We start from the raw sequence: 15,161 nt of genomic DNA on the forward strand, positions 1-15,161 counted from the left end.
GAGAAGGTTCACAAGGTTGATTCCGGAGATGAGGGGGTTGACTTATGAGGGTAGGTTGAGTAGTTTGGGCCTATACACATTGGAGTTCAGAAGAATGAGAGGTGATCTTATTGAAACTTATAAGATAATGAGGGGGCTCGACAAGGTGGATACAGAGAGGATATTTCCACACATTGGGAAACTAAAACTAGGGGACATAGTCTTAGAATAAGGGGCCGCCCGTTTAAAACTAAAATGAGGAGAAATTTCTTCTCTCAGAGGGTTGTAAATCTATGGAAGTCTCTGCCCCAGAGAGCTGTGGAGGCTGGATCATTGAATATATTTAAGGCGGAGATAGACAGATTTTTGAGCGATAAGGGAGTAAAGGGTTATGAGGAGCGGGCAGGGAAGTGGAGCTGAGTCCATGATCAGATCAACCATGATCTTATTGAATGGCGGAGCAGGCTCGAGGGGCCAAATGGCCTCCTCCTGCTCCTATTTCTTATGTTCTTAATTACAATCTGTGGTGATTACAAGGCCATGGTCAATCAAGCAACTAATGTGGATACATTACCCCTTCCTCGTGTGGAAGAACTCTTTACCGCAATGTCAGGTGGCAAAACGTTTAGTAAGCTAGATTTCAGCCATGCCTATCTGCAACTCATGCTGGATGAGAAAACAAGTGACCTGGTGTCAACTAATACCCGCAATCTTCCATCGGACAATTGAAAGCTTGTTAGCCAATATGCCGCAAGCCGTTGCTTTTCTCGATGTTGTCCTGGTGACAGGTCATACCAAGTCCGAGTACATCGCTAATCGAGAGAGAGTACTTAATCATGTGTAACGTGCAGGACTTCGCCTGAAGTGAGAGAAATGCGTGTTCTTTGCACCAGAGTTGATGTACCTCGGTCACGGCATCAACACTGCAGGCCTGTATCCCACAATGGAGAAAGTGCAGGCTGTGAGGGATGCACCTGTACCTGTAATATCACAGAGTTGAAGTTATATTTGGGTCTCCTCAATTATTATGCTAAGTTTTTGCCGAACTTATCGTCAGTTCTAGCTCTGTCGAGGAAACACATACACTGGTCATGGAGTCCAGCACAGAAGAAAGCCTTCCACGCATCCAAAGAATTGTTAATGTCAGCAAAAGTGCTTGTACACTACAATCCAGAGAAGGAGTTAGTGTTATCGTGTGATGCCAGCTCACATGGCGTGGGCGCTATACTAGCCCACCTTATGTCGGATGGCAAAGAGCATCCAATTGCGTACACATCACGATCATTATCAGCATCAGAGTGCAATTATTCGCAGTTGGACAAAGAAGGATTAGCGATGATATTTGGAGTGAAAACGTTTCACCAGTATGTGTATGGCAGGAAATTTTAGATTTCTACCGACCACAAGCCATTGCCCGACTTGTTCAGTGTGGAGCCAGCAATACTCCCCATAGCATTGTCCAGAATTCAGCAATGGGCTCTTACACTTTTTGCATATGACTATTGTTTGATCTACAAAGCTGAATTACCAAAATGGTAATGCTGAAGCATTGAGCAGATTGCCATTGCCCCACACGCTCGCCTATGTACCTATTCCAGATGATTATGTCATGATCATGGATCACCTGGAGTCAGCCCTGAAAAAGTTTGTCTGTGGACGGGACGAGATCGAATACTATCACAAGTGTGGTCATTTCTAATGAATGGTTAGCCACAGGAATATGAGGATACAGCAATGAGGCTGTACATCTGTCGCAAATATGAATTGAGCGTTCAAGATGGTTGTATCATATGGGGGTCACGAGTTGTTAGCCCCCACAAGGCCGACAGCATATCGTTGAGGAATTACACGAATCACACCCGGGAATCTCACGTATGAAGTCATTGGATCGCAGCTACTTATGGCCCAGTATGGACAAGAATCTGGATAACAAAGTTAAGCAATATGCTGCTTGTCAAACCTCATGGAAATTACCTACAGTTATGCCATTCATTCCTGGGAGTGGTCCTGTTGGCTATGGTCGCGCTTTCACATGGACTACGCAGGTCCATTTATGGGCCGAATGTTTCTGGTTGTCATGGACGTGCATACAAATGGCTTGATATTCACACTATGCACAACGCAATATCACGAGCTACAGTGGATAAGCTTTGTCAGACTTTCGCGACACATGGATTGCCATAGATCATTGTCACTGATAATGGCATTAATTTTACCAGTGTGGAGTTTGAGAAGTTCATGAGAATGAATGGCATTAAGAACGTTAGATCAGCACCATCCCACCCATCATCCAATGGTTTGGCTGAAAGAGGGGTTCAGTCATTCAAAGCTGGAATGAAACGCATGAACGGAGGTAGAGTTGAAACAAAGTTATCGCAATTCTTGATGACATTGTTTACATTGTACATTAATGATTTAGACGAGGGGATTAAATGTAGTATATCCAAATTTGCGGATGACACTAAGTTGGGTGGCAGTGTGAGCTGCGAGGAGGATGCTATTAGGCTGCAGAGTGACTTGGATAGGTTAGGTGAGTGGGCAAATGCATGGCAGATGAAGTATAATGTGGATAAATGTGAGGTTATCCACTTTGGTGGTAAAAACAGAGAGACTGACTATTATCTGAATGGTGACAGATTAGGAAAAGGGAAGGTGCAACGAGACCTGGGTGTCATGGTACATCAGTCATTGAAGGTTGGCATGCAGGTGCAGCAGGCGGTTAAGAAAGCAAATGGCATGTTGGCCTTCATAGCGAGGGGATTTGAGTACAGGGGCAGGGAGGTGTTGCTACAATTGTACAGGGCCTTGGTGAGGCCACACCTGGAGTATTGTGTACAGTTTTGGTCTCCTAACTTGAGGAAGGACATTCTTGCTATTGAGGGAGTGCAGCGAAGATTCACCAGACTGATTCCCGGGATGGCGGGACTGACCTATCAAGAAAGACTGGATCAACTGGGCTTGTATTCACTGGAGTTCAGAAGAATGAGAGGGGACCTCATAGAAACGTTTAAAATTCTGACGGGTTTAGACAGGTTAGATGCAGGAAGAATGTTCCCAATGTTGGGGAAGTCCAGAACCAGGGGTCACAGTCTGAGGATAAGGGGTAAGCCATTTAGGACCGAGATGAGGAGAAACTTCTTCACCCAGAGAGTGGTGAACCTGTGGAATTCTCTACCACAGAAAGTAGTTGAGGCCAATTCACTAAATATATTCAAAAGGGAGTTAGATGAAGTCCTTACTACTCAGGGGATCAAGGGTTATGGCGAGAAAGCAGGAAGGGGGTACTGAAGTTTCATGTTCAGCCATGAACTCATTGAATGGCGGTGCAGGCTAGAAGGGCTGAATGGCCTGCTCCTGCACCTATTTTCTATGTTTCTATATCGCATCATACCGCATACCACATCAGGATTATCACCAGCTCAAATGAATCGCCAATCACGGACGCGACTTGACTTAGTCCGTCCAGATCACGATAATAACAAGCAGCTCGTACAGAAGGAATCATGATAAACATGCCAAACCTCGCTCATTCAGTGTCAATGACATCGTCTATGTGCAAAACATTGCGCATGGACCGAGATGGCTTGCAGGTCATGTCACAGAGTTAATTGGCCATCTCATGTACAATGTCCAACTTGAGGATGGACTTGTGTGGAGACATCATGTCGATCATATCCGTTACCGACATGTTTCCTTCCATCCATTATGGATTCAGTTTCCCCCACTTCGTCACCAGAGAGGGAGGAGATGGTTGGTGAACAACTGACACTACAGGTTGATATTGCTCCAGACTCTGTACAACAACCATCGATGGAAGAACACTGCTCAAAGCCAGTCAAGCATACTAGCCCACCAAACAATAAACCAGAAACTGAACCACGCAGATCAACGCGCATTCGCACCAAAACGGATCGCTACAGTTCCGCAGATCTGTGACTCTTAAGCAAAATTTGGTGTTGACACTTAAGTAGAATTTAAGATCAACCCGATTGAAGTTTTGGAAGTTCTGGTATTAGTGTTCTAAAAGGGGAGGAGTTGTAGTAACCTGGAGTTAAGAGTCTTTGTCATAGCGCCCTTTATTGGCGATACTCGCAAAAACATGTTTTGTAGTTGTAGTTTGTAGTCATGTGATGGCATCCATCTTGTCTGGTAGTCTTGGATTAAACCCACAAGTTATTCCCCACTAACTCAGTTGCATCGAATGTATTTTGTAAGTTATAACATTAATGAATAGCCCTTGTCGCCCAGTAGCTCAAATGTAGATGGCACATCGAACTGGCGCAGAATGATGACCTCATTACTGCTACCGGGCATTCACCTGCATGATTCACTGAATATGAACGCACACCAACTGGACTTTGAAGGAGTGAAATACTTTTTGGTTGCGGTACATTTCAAAGTTTACATGCAGCAATTGCAGAGCACTGTGTGTGCAGTCAATGGTACCCTGCACTATGAGGAAGCCGACAAACCTCGCAAAGCCATGTGCTCGCTCTGCCTGTTGCTCTCTGGCCAGAAAAAATGAAATGTGCAGCTTGCTTGAAATACAGAGCATCAGTTACTCCTTATACAACAGTGCACGGCAAACTGGAAGATGTTGCAAATATCTCCTGCTCCAGCCTGGAAGCTGCCCGACGCATAAAGGTTCATGGCCAAAGTGACCTTCACAGCCATTAGCAATGCATTCCTTGTCCTGCTCTGAGGTTGCAGTTGTGGCTGCCACAGGTGGCAGATTTTAGTGAGGATGTCCTTTGTGAAGCACAGACATCTGACACACTGTTCAGTTCAGCTAGAAGAATTGCTCTTTGAACAACCTAGGTGGATATCGCCTCCTGCTGAGAGCTGCCCCTCCCTTTCCTCCCTCTTCCAGCAGCTTTCCCAGCTGTGTATTTGCTCATTCTCCGTCAAGCTGTAGGCCAAGTGGAATGCCTACTACTGCACCCATGGCTGGGAGCAAGTGGTCTGTGCAGAATCCATGAAGTCAGGACAAAGTCTTTCAGCACCTACCACACCATTCTCTGTAGATTTTAGAAACTTTTAATAACTCTAGGAACCATGAAACACTTCTACAAACACAGCAAGAGCCAATAGAAACTAATATGTAAGTAGTTGATGACCCCCTTAAATAGCGCTGGTGTGGGGTCCTTCCTGCTGCCGAATATGTGTTCAGCTGTGCGAGTTTAAGAGAGGGTGTTAGCTGGAGCGTTGAGCTCCAAAATGGCAGCCTAGTGTCAAATCAGCATTACATGCAGATTGAGGTCATAATCTACGTACTCTGCATACTTCCGGCGCACATTCCTTGCACCTGCACAGGTGCCCCACTCAAGATGACGTCCAGCACGGCCTGCACCAGAAGTGTGCGCGTGCACAACGTGGATGCCATTTTGAAACCAAAAAGGCACTTGTAGCACCCAAACAACAGACGCTCCAAATTCAAATTTTGCGGCTAAAGTCTTTTTGTGTGTTGCAAGCATGCAATTGCAGAACATTGTTAAATGCTGACTCACTAATCTTGGCAAACTTCATCAGGCTGTTGAATTTTTTTTCCTTATTGGGGAGGCTGACCTCTTCAGTGCAGACACTACTTTGACCTGCTTGGTCATCTCTTTCCACACGCAGCTTGCTGGGGAGGATAGTCCTCAAAACCAAACCTGCTGCTTGTTCTTATCATCACCTCCCTCAAAACTGGCAGGTAGCAGGAAGCAACAAAAATAATCTCTCCAAAAATGTAGTGAAATCTGTTCAAGATACAATCTTGAGTTTTGAAAATTCAATGGAAAAATTTACATTTATAACTTAAAATTCACAGACAGAATGTCATGGGCAGCTGCTCGTGTTTTAAGAAGCTAGGAACATTCAGCCCCTCGAGCGTGTTCTCAATAGTTTCCAACAGCAGCTGGCAAAACTCTCCGCTGATGGCATGAACTCGGAAATTAAATCTTGAAGAGTTGCCTATACACTATTATAAATAACTGGCAAATGTTTTATTAGACAGCCTGACTCACTTGTGAGAATTTGAGGCTGAATTTGAAGTACTAAGCTAAAGTTTGAAATACTGACTGTTTTTCTGCAGATGCTATGGTTACTCCTGATTGGTTGTAATCCATGACAGTTATGATAAATCCATGCTCCTCTTCATTTTGGCATCTGAATATAGATGAAGTATCTCACCTTCCTTAGTCTAATGAACACCACAAAATATTGGATACACAGGGGAGTAGAATACCAGAATTTTTTTTATGATTAACAGTATGAACTCAAAGGATGCCCAAACTTGTTATTTGTTAGCCCTGCCTCGGCCAACTTCTTTCCAGTGATGAAAAAGACATGAATCATGTGAGGAAACTCATTTTTAAGAATAAAAGTATCAACAAAATTAACTTTTGGACAAGGAGATAAATTATGTGTCACCAAATAGATGCTGCTTAGTGATGAAAATTATGCTTTTTAAAGCAGCCATGCACTTATTTACCTTTTTAGAGACAGAGTCCTCTCAATCCTCCAGTCATGCTCCTCATTCTTCCTTGGGAATACTACTCTGGCTTGGTTTTCACTCTGGGTGTGCAAGCTCCGGTTTCTATGTCGGAGACCTAAGGCGTCTCCTGCATCTTACCTGGTCATTGCTATATTGCCCCTATTGCCTACACCATGTTACTGTAAAGAAAAATATGCACCACATAGTCCTAGCACAGCTGAGGAGAAAAACAACTGTGTCACATTAACTCAGGTTGGGTGGATTGGGCTGTAAAAGTATCCTGCTTGTTTGCCGCAAGTGCTTCTCAGCTTGTCTTATTGCTCAACTGCCGCAGGTACTTGCCAAACCGCATGCTTGTACATCAAGCCTGAGTGCTTCCTGGTCCATCTGCACCAAGTGCATCCCTACCTACCCAGCTGCCCTGAGTGTTTCCAGGTCTGCCAGTTTGTTTGCTTGCCCAGTTAGTCTGATTATTTCCCAGTCTACTTTCTTTTATAGAAACATAGAAACATAGAAAATAGGTGCAGGAGCAGGCCATTCAGCCCTTCTAGCCTGCACCGCCATTCAATGAGTTCATGGCTGAACATGAAACTTCAGTACCACTTCCTGCTTTCACGCCATACCCCTTGATCCCCCGAGTAGTAAGGACTTCATCTAACTCCCTTTTGAATATATTTAGTGAATTGGCCTCAACTACTTTCTGTGGTAGAGAATTCCACAGGTTCACCACTCTCTGGGTGAAGAAGTTTCTCCTTATCTCGGTCCTAAATGGCTTACCCCTTATCCTTAGACTGTGACCCCTGGTTCTGGACTTCCCCAACATTGGGAACATTCTTCCTGCATCCAACCTGTCCAAACCCGTCAGAATTTTAAACGTTTCTATGAGGTCCCCTCTCACTCTTCTGAACTCCAGTGAATACAAGCCCAGTTGATCCAGTCTTTCTTGATAGGTCAGTCCCACCATCCCGGGAATCAGTCTGGTGAATCTTCGCTGCACTCCCTCAATAGCAAGAATGTCCTTCCTCAAGTTAGGAGACCAAAACTGTACACAATACTCCAGGTGTGGCCTCACCAAGGCCCTGTACAACTGTAGCAACACCTCCCTGCCCCTGTACTCAAATCCCCTCGCTATGAAGGCCAACATGCCATTTGCTTTCTTAACCGCCTGCTGTACCTGCATGCCAACCTTCAATGACTGATGTACCATGACACCCAGGTCTCGTTGCACCTTCCCTTTTCCTAATCTGTCACCATTCAGATAATAGTCTGTCTCTCTGTTTTTACCACCAAAGTGGATAACCTCACATTTATCCACATTATACTTCATCTGCCACGCATTTGCCCACTCACCTAACCTATCCAAGTCACTCTGTAGCCTCATAGCATCCTCCTCGCAGCTCACACTGCCACCCAACTTAGTGTCATCCGCAAATTTGGAGATACTACATTTAATCCCCTCGTCTAAATCATTAATGTACAATGTAAACAGCTGGGGCCCCAGCACAGAACCCTGCGGTACCCCACTAGTCACTGCCTGCCATTCCGAAAAGTACCCATTTACTCCTACTCTTTGCTTCCTGTCTGACAACCAGTTCTCAATCCACGTCAGCACACTACCCCCAATCCCATGTGCTTTAACTTTGCACATTAATCTCCTGTGTGGGACCTTGTCGAAAGCCTTCTGAAAGTCCAAATATACCACATCAACTGGTACTCCTTTGTCCACTTTATTGGAAACATCCTCAAAAAATTCCAGAAGATTTGTCAAGCATGATCTCCCTTTCACAAATCCATGCTGACTTGGACCTATCATGTCACCATTTTCCAAATGCGCTGCTATGACATCCTTAATAATTGATTCCATCATTTTACCCACTACTGAGGTCAGGCTGACCGGTCTATAATTCCCTGCTTTCTCTCTCCCTCCTTTTTTAAAAAGTGGGGTTACATTGGCTACCCTCCACTCGATAGGAACTGATCCAGAGTCAATGGAATGTTGGAAAATGACTGTCAATGCATCCGCTATTTCCAAGGCCACCTCCTTAAGTACTCTGGGATGCAGTCCATCAGGCCCTGGGGATTTATCGGCCTTCAATCCCATCAATTTCCCCAACACAATTTCCCGACTAATAAAGATTTCCCTCAGTTCCTCCTCCTTAATAGACCCTCTGACTACTTTTATATCCGGAAGGTTGTTTGTGTCCTCCTTAGTGAATACTGAACCAAAGTACTTGTTCAATTGGTCTGCCATTTCTTTGTTCCCCGTTATGACTTCCCCTGATTCTGACTGCAGGGGACCTACGTTTGTCTTTACTAACCTTTTTCTCTTTACATACCTATAGAAACTTTTGCAATCCGCCTTAATGTTCCCTGCAAGCTTCTTCTCGTACTCCATTTTCCCTGCCCTAATCAAACCCTTTGTACTCCTCTGCTGAGTTCTAAATTTCTCCCAGTCCCCAGGTTCGCTGCTATTTCTGGCCAATTTGTATGCCATTTCCTTGGCTTTAATACTATCGTTGATTTCCCTAGATAGCCACGGTTGAGCCACCTTCCCTTTTTTATTTTTACGCCAGACAGGAATGTACAATTGTTGTAATTCATCCATGCGGTCTCTAAATGTCTGCCATTGCCCATCCACAGTCAACCCCTTAAGTATCATTAGCCAATCTATCTTAGCCAATTCATGCCTCATACCTTCAAAGTTACCCTTCTTTAAGTTCTGGACCATGGTCTCTGAATTAACTGTTTCATTCTCCATCCTAATGCAGAATTCCACCATATTATGGTCACTCTTCCCCAAGGGCCCTCGCACAATGAGATTGCTAATTAATCCTCTCTCATTACACAACACCCAGTCTAAGATGGCCTCCCCCCTAGTTGGTTCCTCGACATATTGGTCTAGAAAACCATCCCTTATGCATCCCAGGAAATCCTCCTCCACCGTATTGCTTCCAGTTTGGCTAGCCCAATCTCTGTGCATATTAAAGTCACCCATTATAACTGCTGCACCTTTATTGCATGCACTCCTAATTTCCTGTTTGATGCCCTCCCCAACATCACTACTACTGTTTGGAGGTCTGTACACAACTCCCACTAACGATTTTTGCCCTTTAGTGTTCTGCAGCTCTACCCATATAGATTCCACATCATCCAAGCTAATGTCTTTCCTAACTATTGCATTAATCTCCTCTTTAACCAGCAATGCTACCCCACCTCCTTTTCCTTTTATTCTATCCTTCCTGAATGTTGAATACCCCTGGATGTTGAGTTCCCAGCCCTGATCATCCTGGAGCCACGTCTCCGTAATCCCAATCACATCATATTTGTTAACATCTATTTGCACAGTTAATTCATCCACCTTATTGCGGATACTCCTTGCATTAAGACACAAAGCCTTCAGGCTTGCTTTTTTAACACCCTTTGTCCTTCTAGAATTTTGCTGTACAGTGGCCCTTTTTGTTCTTTGCCTTGGGTTTCTCTGCCCTCCACTTTTCCTCATCTCCTTTCTGTCTTTTGCTTTTGCCTTATTTTTGTCTCCCTCTGTCTCCCTGTATAGGTTCCCATCCCCCTGCAATATTAGTTTAACTCCTCCCCAACAGCACTAGCAAACACTCCCCCTAGGACATTGGTTCCGGACCTGCCCAGGTGCAGACCGTCCGGTTTGTACTGGTCCCACCTCCCCCAGAACCGGTTCCAATGCCCCAAGAATTTGAATCCCTCCCTGCTGCACCACTGCTCAAGCCATGTATTCATCTGCGCTATCCTGCGATTCCTACTCTGACTAGCACGTGGCACTGGTAGCAATCCCGAGATTACTACTTTTGAGGTCCTACTTTTTAATTTAGCTCCGAGCTCCTTAAATTCTTTTCGTAGGACCTCATCCCTTTTTTTACCTATGTCGTTGGTACCAATGTGCACCACGACAACTGGCTGTTCTCCCTCCCATTTCAGAATGTCCTGCACCCGCTCCGAGACATCCTTGACCCTTGCACCAGGGAGGCAACATACCATCCTGGAGTCTCGGTTGCGTCCGCAGAAACGCCTATCTATTCCCCTCACCATCGAATCCCCTATCACTATCGCGCTCCCACTCTTTTTCCTGCCCTCCTTTGCAGCAGAGCCACCTACGGTGCCATGAACTTGGCTGCTGCTGCCCTCCCCTGATGAGTCATCCTCCTCAACAGTACTCAAAGCAGTGTATCTGTTTTGCAGGGGGATGACCACAGGGGACCCCTGCACTATCTTTCTTGCACTGCTCTTCCTGCTGGTCTTCCATTCCCTATCTGGCTGTGGACCCTTCTCCTGCGGTAAGACCAACTCACTACACGTGATACTCACGTCATTCTCAGCATGCCTAGCTTGAAGATATTCTAGCCTGCCTGCTTGCATACCCAACCTGAGTGCTTCTCGTTCTGCCTATGTACCCACCCACCCCAATTGGTTCCTGATCTGCCCACCTGATTGAGTGTTTCCTGGGTCTCTGAGACTTAGAGTTAAAGGAGGCAAAGTTAAGGGTAGATTGCCATGGCGAGAACTTACACAATCTACCTTTAAAGAACAATGGGGGTAAAGAAAGAGACCAAAAGTAAACAAATTGCAAGGGTGTTACTTTTCCATCACTCTAAGCCATAATCCTTTGACAGATGTAGCCTTGCAAGATTGTTTTTTAAGCAGCCATTTATGTCTGATCAATAAAGCCCTTTCCTGCCAGCTTCAACTTTGCAGACATCATAAACATTTAACACTTGATCTGCTTCCCTGTGAAGTTGAAGAAAAATAGACTACAAAATGCCATATTGCCTACACACCCGCTCAGGCCTGTAAACTCTCACGGTCATGTTACAGGTTAGTTACAGGATCTGTAAATATCAAAGGGATTATTAGACTGCTCGTGAGATCAGCTACAATTGAAAAGTTACTGGAAACAGTTAATATAAAGAAATTCATATAAAGATAAATCAATAGCAGTGCTATCTGATAAACCTCTTCCTTACAGCTTAAAGACAAACACCTGCACATTAGTCAAACATCTTAACAGCAGAATAATACATGTGTGTACATAGTATAATGGTTCAGTCCTTATATGACAGATAGGAAATCAACTGTATTGTTTACACACCCACAAATCTGTAATTGCACTCAGTGTATTTCAGGAATCTAAAGACAGAGAAAGTGAAAGATAAATTTCTGGCTTTTGCAGAGTGGGAATTTAGTTGGAGGCAAAGAGCTCATTATGTTAAACACTGTTCCTTAAGTATTTCTTATTTTACTCACAGTTTTACATAAAATATGGCTCGTTTTATTTGAAGGCTGTCAACCAGCCAGCACATTGAGTCTGCTTCCTGTTTTCCAGTTGGCAGGCTACAAGGTTGCACACGAGGTTTCAACTTTATGATGAACTTATTATAAAAATAAAAATTTAAATCCCAGGTTAAGTTGAAATTTCCAAGAAGGAAATCAGAAAAGTAAAATAAACCTTGGCTTGTTGTATAACACATGTGACCTTTTCAAAATTTAAAAACAAATAACTCTGTTTCTCACGCAGGCAGAAGAGGAAGGCTGGAAAATGGCTCGCAGTCTTTTCCTCCCGACAGTGACAGAAGGTCAAAGCACATACGAAGGTGGGGAAAAAGAGTGATGTACACGATAATAATGTTTGATGGGCACATTTGAATCCATCACTGGAACCATTAATGTATCTGAGACAATGATATAACAGATTTCTGAGAATGAAACAAAAAAAACATGTCACAATTGCACCTGCTAATTTTCTCATGCTGTTTATTGCCAGCTTGAAGAAAAAATGTTACTGTTAGTCACACTTTAGGTGCCCAAGTTTCGGGCCGCACCTAGAACGGCGCAGCCCCGACCTGGACGCCCGTTTTTCGCACCACAAATTGCGCCTAAAAAAAACTTACCTATTCTCCGGCTCCCTGCAGGTCCTCTTGAGTCAGGCGCGGCGCAGCACGAGCTGTGGGGGGCGGAGCTAGGTCCCTGCGCTGAAAACAGTGCCGGGACCTCTGCACATGCATGCTACAATGGGAGCGCATGTGCAGTAGCTCCAGGCGCCCAAAACTGTGTGGGGGGGCCCGAAACACGCAGCCCCTAGCTCTGGCCGAATGGCCTCACTGGGGCTGCGTGCATAAGGCTGCCTCCCACGCCCAGCTCCTGCTTCCTCCCGACCCGACTTGACTCCTGCTTCCCCGCCCCCCGCCCGGGCCCCCGGACCCAACCCCGACCCGACTCCCGCTTCCCCCCCCCCCCACCCGACCTGACCTCCCTCTCCCTCCCTCCCTCCGCCCCCCTCCTCCCCGACCCGCTCCCTCCCTCCCTACCACCACACCCTGACCCGACCCGACCCGCGCTCCCGACGCCCCCCCCCCCCCCACCCGACCTGACCTCCCTCTCCCTCCCTCCCTCCGACCCGAACCAAACCGACCTCCCTCCGCTGACACCGACCCGACCCGCGCTCCCGACCCCGACCCGCGCTCCCCCCGACCCGACCCGCGCTCCCGACCCCGGACCCCGGACCCGACCCGACCCGACCCAACGCCACCTACCTGTAAATCTGGTGCTGGGGACGGGCCTTGCCTGAAGTCTTGGGCCCGGCCGAGCCCGGCCCGTTCAGCCCCCCCCCCCCCTCCCCCTCTTCTTCCCCCCCCTCTCCTTTCCTTCCCGCCCCTCTCCTTTCCTTCCCCCCCATTTCCGCCCTCTCCTTTCCCCCCTTCTCCTTTCCCCCCTTCTCCTTTCCCCCCTTCCCCTTCTCCCCTTCTCTTTCCTCTTCTCTCTCCCCCTTTCCTCTTCTCCTCTTCCCCCCTTTCCCCTTCTCCTCCCCCCCTTCCCCTTCTCCTCCCCCCTTCCCCTTCTCCTCCCCCTTCCCCATCTCCTCCCCCCTTCCCCTTATCCTCCCCCCTTCCCCTTATCCTCCCCCCTTCCCCTTCTCCTCCCCCTTTCCCTTCTCCTCCCCCCTTCCCCTTCTCCTCCCCCCTTCCCCTCCCCCTTACCCCTTCTCCTCTCCCCTTCCCCTTCTCCTCCCCCCTTCCCCTTCTCCTCCCCCCCCTCTTCCCCTTCTCCTCCTCCCCCCTTCCCCTTCTCCTCCACCCTTCCCCTTCTCCTCCCCCCTTCCCCTTCTCCCCCCTTCTCCATCTCCTCCCCCCCCTTCTCCCCGTCCCTCCCCCTTCTCGCCCATCCCTCCCCCTTCTCGCCTATCCCTCCCCCTTCCCTCCCTCCCCCTCTGCCTCCCTCCCTCCCCTCCCCCTGCCTCCCTCTCTCCCTCTAGCCCCCTCCTCCCCCTGTGTCAGAAACACAGACACTGACAGACAGAGAGTGAGAGACACAGACAGACAGACACTGACAGAGACACACTGGGGGGGGGGGATCCCAGCACGCTGTTGGAGGGCTCCCGGTGCTGCATTCGGTAAGTAAAAAATGTTTTATTTATTGATTTTTTAAAGAAAATCTTTCTTATTAATTTTTTTTGATTGATTTATTGGTTGATTTATTGATGTTTTTATCATTTATTATTGATGAAGGCTCTTTATTTGTAAAACTGAAATGTTTAATGTTTGTAAACTTCCCTTTAAACCCGCCCCCCCCCCCATTCCCTACGCCTGATTTGTAACCTACGCCTGATTTTCTAAAGTGTAGACAAGGTTTTTTCGAGCGTACAAAAATCTTCACTTACTCCATTCTAAGTTAGATTGGAGTAAGTTTTCACTGCCAAAACTTTGAAAACAGGCTTAAGTGGCCGGATACGCCCCCTTTTGAAAAAAAAATTCTGTTCCAAAGTGAAACTGTTCTAACTGACTAGAACTGGAGCAAACTAAATGCCGAGAATTTGAATTTCTAAGATACTCCGTTCTACACCAGTTGCTCCAAAAAATCAGGAGCAACTGAGGCCGAAACTTGGGCCCTATAATCCATTAGTTACCATCAACTATGATTCAAACATTTTGCTGTTGCTGTTGTGAATGTTTCCTTTTTAAGTCTTTAGTGCTTGTGAAAACATTGGTTATTAAACACAACAGCATGAGGGATTTGAATTAACATATCAGTTCAAATAGAACAATCCCTAAAATACCCACATTATTGACCGTCTCTCGATATTGACACACTGTCCTTATTAATTCTCTTCTGGGCAATGAAGTGGTAACACATTTAAGGTTACGGTAGCATAGTGGTTATGTTACTGGACTAGTAATCCAAAGGCTTGGACTCATGATCCAAAGTTGAAAGTTCAAATCCCACCACGGCAGTTGGGGAACTTAAATTCAGTTAGTAAAATAAATCTGGAAGAAAAAGCTAGTATCAGTAATAGTGTTCTAAAAACCCATCTGGTTCACTAATGTCCTTTAGGGATGGAAATATGCCATTCTTACGTGGTCTGGCCTATATGTGACTCCAGACCCACAGCAACATGGTTGACTCTTAACTGCCCCTCTGAAATGGCCCAACAAGCCACTCAGTTGGAGGCAAGAAAGCAGCTCACCATCAGGTTCTCGAGGGCAATTAGGGATGGACAAGAAATGCTGGCCTTGCCGGTGACGTCCACATCCCATGAATGAGTAAAAGAAACATTCACAAAGCATATTTTTGCTGCTTCAGTTTCTGACTAAGCTGCTTGCATCAGCCATGCCATCAGCACCAAGCAGAGGTTATGTGCTTCCTTTAAGGAAAGGAATAAGGGTAAATCATCGGGCAAAATTGC

At 46.2% G+C, this 15,161-nt stretch overlaps 1 protein-coding gene across 1 annotated transcript in view; it reads left to right on the plus strand.

The window, feature by feature from the left end:
- The window catches only part of LOC139260008 (dynein regulatory complex protein 11-like), a 474,078-nt gene that overhangs the window by 172,192 nt on the left and 286,725 nt on the right, over positions 1–15,161 (plus strand). The window contains exon 9 of the mRNA XM_070876052.1: positions 12,000–12,075. Coding sequence (XP_070732153.1) covers positions 12,000–12,075 — 76 coding nt within the window. The remainder of the gene's footprint in view (positions 1–11,999; positions 12,076–15,161) is intronic.

The sequence above is a fragment of the Pristiophorus japonicus genome, chromosome 3 (genome assembly GCF_044704955.1).
Source record: "Pristiophorus japonicus isolate sPriJap1 chromosome 3, sPriJap1.hap1, whole genome shotgun sequence".
Taxonomy (NCBI): domain Eukaryota; kingdom Metazoa; phylum Chordata; class Chondrichthyes; family Pristiophoridae; genus Pristiophorus; species Pristiophorus japonicus.